The 10,910-nt window shown below is 45.9% G+C and overlaps 1 protein-coding gene across 1 annotated transcript in view; it reads left to right on the top strand.

Moving 5' to 3' along the window:
• Positions 1-443: 443 nt before the first annotated feature.
• The window catches only part of TMEM132B (transmembrane protein 132B), a 226,281-nt gene continuing 215,814 nt past the window's right edge, over positions 444-10,910 (top strand). Inside the window, 1 exon segment of the mRNA XM_010841407.1 lies at positions 444-1,333. Within this exon segment, the coding sequence (XP_010839709.1) occupies positions 444-1,333 (890 nt within the window).

Below are 10,910 nucleotides of genomic sequence, written 5' to 3'. Positions count from 1 at the left end.
ACACATCCCATCTAGGAGTGACAGGAAGAAGTGTAAATATCAAATAAAAGCATCAGCACCTCATATACAGCAGTCCGATGCCTGGTCGTGTGGTGGGCTGGGTAGGCAGCCTACTCTCTGTGGGGTGATTACAACAGAGTCGACCATGATCCTCTGAGTTTGGAGATTTGCAAGAACAAGAGAGTGTGATGTTTTCCCTCTGGTGGTGTAATTCAGCCACAGGGCGATTGGGTCAGTCGTACCTGGGGCCTCCTTCCCACTCTGCCTTGGTTATTTTGGAAGATCCTTAGAACACACTTTATGTAATGCAAGGAATTCCACAGTTATGAGACCTAGGGGACGTGGCCAGTGGGCAGTGTGCTGGGGGTGGGTGGGTGGAGCTTGCACTGCGTTAATTAAATCCGGACTCCGTTCTCAATCTTCCTTTCCTTTCTTGTGCAGTGATGGAGAGCCGAGCCATCGTGGACAGCCTGCAGAGGTTCTCCTCGCTCCCTGCTTACCTTCCCACAAGCTTCCACATCTCTAACGCAGAAGAGTCCTTCTTTCTTAAAGAGGCCAACCAGGACATCACACGGAACTCCAGTCTGCAGACCCGGGTGGAGTCCTTCTTTATCTACCGAGCCAGGAGACCCCCAGTTGTCAATGCCAGCTATGGTCCATTTTCAGTGGAGAAGATGGTCCCCCGGGAGCTCATGCTGACTTCTACACCCTTTGGGCATGTGGGCCAGTTTCCCTTTAATTGGAAGGTGAAAGCCCACATCCTCGATAGCTCCATTTACTCCAACAGACCCAAAGTGCAGACCTTGTTTTACATCACGGGGATGGGCTGGGCTGGTGATGACCCTGCAGAACAGCTACCCTGTGTCAAGATGTTTGCTTTCCCCGAGGCCAGGGAAGTGGCGGCCAGCTGTCGGCTGCAAGGGACCCCGGGGCTGTGTGTGGCCGAGCTGGAGCTGCTGCCCGAGTGGTTCAGCTCTGGGCTGGACCTCGAGCCTGAGGAGGAGATCCCGGCCCTGCTTGGTGGCACGGCCATGGAGCTCTTCTTTGCGCTCTACCCGGCTGGTCCGGCCGGTCAGTGTCCCCTGGAAGAGGATGGCAAGTGGGAGAATAACATCCACTCGGGCCAGGACAGCCCCCCGCCGGCACCCCCAGCCCGGAAGAGGATCGGGAGTGTCATGGTCTACCCAACCCAAGATGATCTGCGGTGGTCCCTGCTGAACCTGGATGAGAACGTCGTCCTCTCTGTGCCGCTGAACCTCATCCGGGAAGGGGACACAGCCACCTTTTTGGTCTCCCTGACTAGTGGCTCTGTGGCAGACCACTTCACTCTTAGGTAAGAGGCTTTGCAGGGTTGGATGGGCTGGAAATCCACTCTTGATCGTCAGTGAATTGTTATTCTATCAAGTGGTTGTTGATTGTAAGTTTCCTCCACCACAGTGAGGAAACTTACAATCATAAGACCAATGCAAGCCAGCAGACTAGACAGCCTCAAGGAGAGTATTTGGGGATGGGCTCTGGGCATCTCTGTTTTCCAAGCTCTCCCTAACTAATTCTGTTGTGAGGCCAGGATTAAAATACCTGCTTGGAAAGCAGTGATTCAGGCTGTGAGGTCCAAGTGCGTCCCTTTCAGGCTCTCACCTGATATTCTGAACCTCTCACTGCCCCCTTTGATGTGCCAGGTAGAATCCCAGAATGAATGCCCAGAAGTGGACACCTTGTAAATGAATTTCTAAATCCATAAAGGAGTTTTCTGAGACAGTGTCTCCTACCTCTCAGTTTTTTTTTTTTTTTTAATTATTTATTTGGCTGTGCTGGGTCTTAGTTGCGACATGCAAACCCTTAGTTGCAGCGTGTGGAATCTAGTTCCCTGACCAGGGATCGAACCTGGGCCTCCTGCATTGGGAGCATGGAGTCTTAGTCATTGAACCACCGGGGAAGTCCCAGCCTTCCTCTTAGTTTTTAATCAGTAAGGAATCCTTTGTCAAAGCAAAGCAGCTGTCTATATATGATGAAGACTTGATTTTAGGATTGCAGAAAGTGGGGAACTTCTCTGTGCTAAAGGTACAAATCTATCTTTAGCTTATTTTGCTCACAAAGGTCCCTGGGTAGCAATAGAATGCATGGCTCTGCTACGCACCGGCTGTGTGCCCTGGGGCAAGTCACCCAACCTCTCTGGGCTTCAGCTTCCTCATGGGTGAGATGGGCATAATGACGGGATCTATTTCCTGGGGGTTGTTGTGAGGATTACACAAGTTAATCAAGTTCTTACAACAGTGCCTGGTGCATGGAGAGTCTTCACTGAATGTTAGGCTGTGGCTGTTTCCTCATCCTCAGATGCTGAGCTGGTAGACCTCTAAACTGCAGTGCAGGTGGGGCTTTGAACTAATCTTGAGTCCAGTGTGGTCCTTCTGATTCTGACAGAGGCTGACGTCCCAGATCACACCTGTCTGGAGGTGTCCTTGTTCAGAACCCGCCAAGAGGATCCGAATACTCTGGTAGATCCCAAATGGGTTTAGTAGCCTGCAGGAAATAGGGTTCTTATTTGAAGCCCCTTGAGTTAGTCTTGGTGGTAAAATTGATTCAGAACTGGGTGTGGACCCAGCCCTGTGCTAGTCACTTCTGTGATGGGGCTGGTCTGGTCTAAAACTTAGCTCTTGCTCTGCAGAGATTCTTTCAATGCCAGGCATTGCCAGCTGCTCACTATAGACCAAGAATGGCATAGGGTGGCTTCTGCTGTCCTGCCACTCACTCTCCCAAGGCAGACATAATCAATCAACTGCAGCACCTAGTACTCCCTCTGCCATGGCAGACATTACTAACATACTGCCACATTGAGCCCAGGACTCCAGGCTGCTGCTGCTGCTGCTAAGTCGCTTCAGTTGTGTCCGACTCTGTGCGACCCCATAGACGGCAGCCCACCAGGCTCCCCCGTCCCTGGGATTCTCCAGGCAAGAACACTGGAGTGGGTTGCCATTTCCTTCTCCAATGCATAAAAGTGAAAAGTGAAAGTGAAGTTGCTCAGTCGTGTCCGACCCTTAGCGACCCCATGGACTGCAGCCCACCAGGGTCCTCCGTTCATGGGATTTTCCAGGCAAGAGTATTGGAGTGGGTTCCCATTGCCTTCTCCAGGCAGCCCCTACCAATCCATGTGAGGGAAGAGGGTATGACATTTCAGACTAAGCTTATTTGCCATCTCGAGTGTAGAGAGAATGTTTTTGAGTGAGAATTTCAAGGAAAGGGAGAGCAGATGCCCTGGTGGTTGGGAAAGTCCGGAAACCTGGCTGAGAAAGGCATTTCAGGCCAGCAGAATGGCGCACACAGTACTAGATAGCTTTCACTGAGAACTTAGAATGCTCCAGACCACATTCTAAGTGCTTTACATTCCTTCACCCACTGAATTTGACAACAAACAACTCGAGTAGGCACGTATCATCATCCCCATTTTTCTGAGGCACAGAGAAGTTAAGTAACTTGCCCAAGCTCACACAGCTAGGGAGTGGTGGGTGTGAACCTACTGGTGGGCAAGTTCTAGAGCCAGTGCCCTTCACCCCCACAGTCAACTGCCTTTCAAAGATAGGAGGAGGCAGCTGCTGCACCTCCTGACTGTGCGTGGCTCAGTCATGCCAGAGCTGAGGGTCAATTTAGGGAGAGAGAAGCTGCTGAGACTGGAGGAAGATGCAGAATGTAGAGGCTCCTGAAGTGGCATCTTGGTGCTAAGTAGAAACCCCTTAAGTTTTTTGTTGCACACAGAAGTTAATTTTAGAGCTGAAATGAACTCTTAATGTGCTGACTGCCCTGAAAGGTCAAATCATGAACTGTCAGCCTTCAGGAAATATTAATACTATCCAGGGGCCTTTAATTGTGGGGCCTTGAGACTGTTCCCAAAGGGGAAGCACTTAGTTTAAAGTTTGCAAACTGATGGTCATAGCAAGTCTAACCCAGAGATGTGTGCTGTTTTTTGTTTTTTTTTAATCTCATATGGCATTCCTTAAAATATTTAAAAGAGTTGACAACCTCTGACAATAGGGAGATCTCACATATCATTTTCTTGGAGGGTTTTGAAGATTTGGTAACTTGGCTACAGTTGGCTGTAACTAAGGAGTGGCTTCCCGCTTTAGATGGATCATGCATTGCCTGGCTACTCAGTCCCCACCATGCCCGGCCCATTGCACTCACTTATCTGGTTATTGTGAGCATTTTGAAACTCCTGATAGAGTAAGGGGAAAGAAAAAGGGGAAAAGGGGAAAGCAGTGCTTAAAAGAGGGGCTAAATTCTAACCTCTGAAGGCAGACATCACCTACTCATTCACTGTGTGTGTCAGGGAGACAGAAGTGGTCATAGAGTGCATCATAGGAAATGAAACATCAGGGACTTCCCTGGTGGTCTGGTGGCTAAGACTCCACGCTCCCAGTGCAGAGGGCCCAGGTTCCATCCCTGGTCAGGGAACTAGGTCCCGCATTCCGCAACTGAGGGTCCCTCATGCTGAAACTAAGACCTGGCACCGCCACCTAAATAAATGTTTTAAAAAAGGAAGTGAAACATTCCTCCATCATCACTGGTATTATTTAGTGAATTTAGTTGCTTCATGTAAAACAATTAGAAGAGTGCCTGGCACCCTGTAGGTGTTCAGTACGTGTTAATAGATACAATTATTTACATACTATAATTGATGCTATTATGATTAATTGATGCTTTTAAATAATTATGTGTACTGTGCCAGGCTCCAGTTGTGTCTCTCATATGATCACAGGCAGCATACAAAGTATTCATGTCCATCTTATGAATGTGGAAACTGAGACTCAGAGAGATTAGGTGTTACCTGTCTGAAGCCGTGCAATGGGAAAGTGGTGGGGTTGGCGTGTGGGTCTGCATGCAGGAGTTGAAAACACTCTTTTGGATGGTTCTACTTGTCCAGGTGGAGACTGAGCTTTACCTTTCAGATCTTTCTGGGTCACCATCTAGAGTTTCTTGTCTTCATGCTTTCCTAGATATGACTATTGTTTCTGTTTGTTTGCTTACAGAAGCTTTATTCACATGTAAATTATATAGTGAACTTAATTTTAAAAACCAGTATATCAATATCAATTGCATTCCTATACAGGGATAAAATTCTAATTTCTTTATTGAAGTATAGTTAATTTACAATGTTTTGTTAGTTTCAGGTGTACAGCAAAATGATTCAGTTATACATACATACCTAAATACATACACGGGGCTTCCCAGGTGGCACCAGGGGTAAAGAACCTGCCTGCCAGTTCAGGAGTCTTCAGAGTTGTGGGTTCAATCCCTGCATTGGGAAGATCCCCTGGAGAAGGGAATGGCAACCTGCTCCAGTATTCTTGCCTGGAGAATCCCATGGACAGAGGAGCCTGGCGGGCTATAGTCCATGGGGTTGCAAAGAGTCGGACAGGACTAAAGTGACTTAGCACACGTGCACGCACATACATACACATATATGTACATATTCTTTCTCAGCTTTTTCCATTATATGTTATTACAGGGTATTGAATGCACATGACTTATTTCTTTAAAAAAAAAAACATTTATTTATGGCTGCACTGGATCTTCCTTGCTTCAGATGGGCTTTCTCTAGTCACGGCGAATGGGGGCTACTCTTTCTTCACTGTGGTGTACATGGCAGTGGCGTCTCTTGTTGCAGAGTACAGGCTCTAGGCCTGGGAGCTCTGTAGCTGTGGCTTGCAGGCTCCAGAGTGTGGGCTCAGTGGTTTTTGGCACAGAGGCTTAGTTGTTCTGAAGCACATGGAATCCTCCCAGACCGGGGATTGAACCTGCATGCCCTGCATTGGTAGGTGGATTTTCTTCCACCGTACCACCAGGGAAGTCCGACTATTATTTCTTATGCTGAACTTTATGGCCAGAGAAGAGTGAAAGTGAAAGTCACTCAGTAGTGTCCGACTCTGTGACTGTGTAGTCCATGGAATTCTCCAGGCTAGAATACTGGAGTGGGTAGCCATTCCCTTCTCCAGGGGATCTTCTTAACCCAGGGATCGAACCCAGGTCTCCCGCACTGCAGGCAGATTCTTTACCAGCTGAGCCTCCAGGGAAGCCCCAGAGAAGAATGCACTAAAATTGTGGAAATAAATGAAGATTACCTAGATGAGAACAGAGGTTATTTATTCAGAGCTTGCTTTGGCAAGGGAGTCAGTCACCATCACTGACGTTTGGCAGAGACCCAAGGGCAGACAAGGAAGTGGGAAAGTTCTGCTCCGATTGTCAGTATGGGGAAGCTGCGGGGAGGGGGCTCTCAAGCAGTGAGCATCTTATGTGACTGGTCTGGGAAGCATATTTGGCTTTTTCTGGCTGACCTTGAATTGGAAGCAGAGGCTGTCAAAAGGGAAGCTGGCAGTCGTGGATCAACTTCAGACCTTTCTGGGCTGACTGTTGCTGAGGCTGTGGTTTGGCATTTTGGCTTGGTTGCTGCAAGGTTGTGGGTCAGACTTTTCTTATCATAGATGGTCTGGCTATTGTCTTTTTGTATATTCAGGCTCTTAAAAATAAAACACTGTTTTCAGGCTGTAGGGGATGTGTTATTTCCCCACATAACTGATTGTGTGTTTTAATCATGTCTTTTATGAATGAAATGTGACATATTTCATTCTGGCTCAGATGAAACCCCAGATCAAAGTGTGAATGTGCACAAGATTCACTGAGATAATTTCAGAATTGAAGACGTATGGACAGGGGACAGGTGTGTGCAATTTTCACGTGTTACATTGCTGTTTCTGACTGCATATTGTATTGTGGCCAGTCTGAGCAAAAGTTGAATTGGTTGTTCTCTAACACAGATAGACTCTGTTAAACGCCAATATCTAAAACTAACCGTATATTGAAAAGCCTTTTATTTACTGGTTATTTCAAATTTAAAGTTGCTGAGTTTTCTTTCTTTTTAAAAATATTAATTTATTTGGCTGCATTGGGTCTTAGTTGGGGCACACTGGCTCTTCGTTGCAGTGCCCGGGGGGCTCAGTGGTTGCCGTACATGGGCTTAGTTGCCCCACGGCATGTGGGATCTTAGTACCTTGACCAGAAATTGAACTGGTGTCCCCTGCATTGGAAGGTGGATTCTCAACCACAAGGGAAGTCCTTAAAACCCTTTTAGTAAAGGGTTAAAAAGTGGGGTTTGGAGGGTTTGGGGGCTGCTAGGCTGGATCCAGGGTAAGTCTTTCAAACCAAGAAAGGCTGACATATTATGAAAGTTTTCCCACTCCATCTGTAATGTCTCCAAAGCCGAGAGTGATCCTGAGAAGCTTTATCCCTGATTTATGAAAATAGCTCTTTCTTGGCTTACACAGAGAACCTCCCAGGCTGACCTCTCATCCTGTTAGGCAGTGGAGCCCAGTGGTGAAGACTGTAGACTCCGGGCCCAGACAGCCTAGGTACCGAGTGCCAGCTGGGTGACCTTAGGCAGGTTACTTAACCTCTCTGTGTCACAATTTCCCCATTTGTAAACGGGGGCTGTTTATGCTTAAGTGGCTGTTTACGAAGTGTCAGCTTTGCTCAGCCAGATTCTTCCCTTTCATTTGTTGCCAGCACATCCTTCTGGTTGCTCAGGCCAAGTGTCTAATTACCAGACTGACTTTTGCCATTCTCTGATACATACCCCTCCATTTGAGCTGTCAGCAAATCCTGAGTTTTCTCTAGAAGTGATGAGCTCCCAATCATTAGAAGCATTCAACAAGAGAGGCTGTCTACTGGGAGGGGCACTTCTGGGCAGGTTGACAGGCTCTTCCGCAATTCTTCTGGGTCATCCACACTTACATGTCTGGTAGGATTTTCCTATATAGTATCCAGAATTGAACTTCCTCCGTGTCAAGCCAGGGTCCTCTCTTGGCCTCCTGACAGGTCTCCCAGCCTCCACCTTTGCCTCTTGCTGTCTTGAGCAAAAACCGAAGTTCTCCTGTGGGCCCACAGGCCTGACATGATCTGACCTCCTCCTGTGGCCCCCTGCCCTGCTCTGATTTTTTGGACATACTTTATCATTTATATTAATGACATAATATATCATCATTTATGGCTCACCTCTTCCTGCTGAAATGTGAGGTCTCTGAGGGCGGGGACTTTTGCCTACTTTGTTCTTTGATGTGCACTAAGGACCCAGGGTACTGTCTGGCACAGACTAAGTGCTCAAGAAATATGTTTTGGGTGAATGAATGAGTGAATTTGGAAATGTTGTGAAGCATTGTTCCTGGATGAAGGGTGTGAATTGTCGAGACTGTATGAATTCATGGAATAAATAAATAGGAATTTCATAAATACTGAAGGTTGGGACACTTAGAGATCTACTTCTGGCAGTTTTGTCTTGGCTACAGTGTGAGAATGGATTAATCATTTTTTCTTTAAAAAATGTTTATATTTATTTATTTGGCTGTGCTGGGTCTTAGTTGCGGTACCTGGGATCTTTAGTTGTGGCACGTGGGACTTCCCTGGTGGTCAAGAGTGGTCAAGACTCTGAGCTTCCAATGCAGGGGGTCCAGGTTCGATCCCTGGTCAGGTAACTAGATCCCACATGCCACAACTAAAAAATCTTCATGATGCAACTAAGGATTCATCATTTCTAATCAAACTGTAGGCAGTGCCAGTGTAGTCTGAACCTTGGTAATTCACACATCCCCTTTAGGATTTTTTTTTTTTGTCATGTCAGATGCTGCCACATCCTACCATTGTAAGTTAAGTCATATCCACGTGCCTTCTTTGTGCAATTTTTATTTGCTCTTTTTCTTTAAATGAAATCACTTAAAACTTATATAAACACGTTTTAAAGGATACCTTACATCAGCCACCATAAATAGAAATCAGTATTACGTGTTTACATGCAAGAGTATTATAAAGATAAATTACAATAATAACAACAGGAAAGAACACAACACTGCTAAGTGCTAAGTACCTGTGGAAGCAACCTGAGGTTGGATTTCTGCTTGAAAGGAGGTTTAGCACATGCTGCAGAGAGGTGATGGCCACGGAAACTTTCTCCCGTACATCGTCACAGATCCTGGAGGGGGTGACTGTCTCCCTCTGTGACTTCTTGCGGTTTGAGCCATGTCTGTGCGACACCAGGGCCACCTGCAGACCCAGGACCAGGCTTTGGGAAAACTGGCTGCTGAAGACTTTCTCATCCATGGGATCAAGGAAACACCAGGAAGCATCACCTCCTGGTCAGCCTCTGCTCCGCCATGGAGGTCCTTTCTCTCTCCCATGGACATCACTTCCTGTCCACACCACTTCCTCGGGGACTTCTTTTGTACCTGGTATTGCTAATATATGTTCCAGGTTGAGAATGTCAATTACCTCAAATCTTTCTAGATTCCCTGACTGCAGAGACCATCTTCCTTCATTTCAGCACTGGGCAGAAGGGAGATCAGAAGTGTCGGAGGTAGAAAATGTAGTTGGTGACTATGGGATGGGTGAGCCTGCAGGCTGAAATCTAGCTGTCACTGATGGAGCAAATGTTTTGTGATCACCTATTAGTTTGTCCACCTTTGGTTTGCTTTTCTTTTTTCCTTTTGAAAAAAACCACACATGCTCCCACCTCTCAAGCTCATATTTTCCAAGGAGGAAGGCAGTAACCAAGCAAATAAACTAAATTATACACAATTAAAACCCAAGCTAAGGGCCACGAAGGAAACAAACAAAATGCAGTATATTCAAACTTCATTTCATTTATTTTAATTTTTTAAAAGCTTTTTGTCTTGGGAGGATTTTAGATTTATAGGAAAGTTGCAGAAAACGCAGATTATCCCTAATGCAAACATTTTTTACATAGCCACAGTGTGAATATCACAATCAGGCAATTAGCATGGCTGTAATATTGTTAACTAACCTACAGACATTATGAAAAAGTGCCTGCTGTTCCCGTAACATCCTTTTTTGGTTCCAGGATCCCACATTGCCTAGAGTTGTTATAGCTCCTTAGTCTGATGAATTCTGATCTGTGGTCTGTGTTTTATTTTTGCATTTTCTCTCTTTCATGACCTTCATGTTTTTGATGAATACTGACCAGTTATTTATTTATTTTTTTGACCAGTTATTTTTGACAATGTTCCTCAATTTGGGTTTTTCTGGTATCTTCTCATGATTAAATTGAGGATGTGTGTATTTGGTAGGAATCTCAATGAAGTGCTTGTCCTTCTCCCATTGTATGGGAGGCATGTGATGTTGACATGTCTCATTACCACTGATATTTACCTAGGTTACCTTCTTAAAGTGATATCTTTTCAGTTCCTCTACTACAAGTATGATTTTCCCTTTTGTAATTAGTAATAATAATATCTGGGAAGATAATTTGTGACTATCAACATCTTTCATGTACTTTTTGCCCATGAATTTTAGCATCTGGTGATGATTCTTGCCTCAGTTCAGTTCAGTTCAGTTGCTCAGTTGTGTCCGACTCTTTGTGACCCCATGAACCGCAGCACACCAGGCCTCCCTGTCCATCACCAACTCCCGGAGTCTACCCAAACCCATGTCCATCGAGTCAGTGATGCCATCCAACCATCTCATCCTCTGTTGTCCCCTTCTCCTCCTGCCCTCGATCTTTCCCAGCATCATGGTCTTTTCAAATGAGTCAGCTCTTCGCAGTAATTTTTAAATAAATGAATCAGAAGTGACTATTCCAGGAGAATCTTGGCTCTTCTTGATCACTGCTTATTTGTATATTAAGAAGTGAGCCAGAAGCAATTAGTCGTTATAGAGGCCACTACACCTTTTCTGCTGGAATGAAAGAAGATGCTCTATGCACTTAGGTGGTCCAGAAGGTTTTGAGATGACTGCCATTCACGCTTCCCACTGCTGGGGGCCCAGGTTCAGTCCCTAGTTGGGGAACTAAGATCTCATTAGACGTGTGGCATGGCCAAAAAAAAGAAAGAAAAAGAAAAGTAAAAAAAAAAAAAAAA

This window comes from Bison bison, unplaced genomic scaffold, assembly GCF_000754665.1.
Source record: "Bison bison bison isolate TAMUID 2011002044 unplaced genomic scaffold, Bison_UMD1.0 scf7180017864160, whole genome shotgun sequence".
NCBI lineage: Eukaryota > Metazoa > Chordata > Mammalia > Artiodactyla > Bovidae > Bison > Bison bison.
Note: the sequence above shows the minus strand (reverse complement) of the source record. Positions and strands in the feature narration are given on the sequence as shown.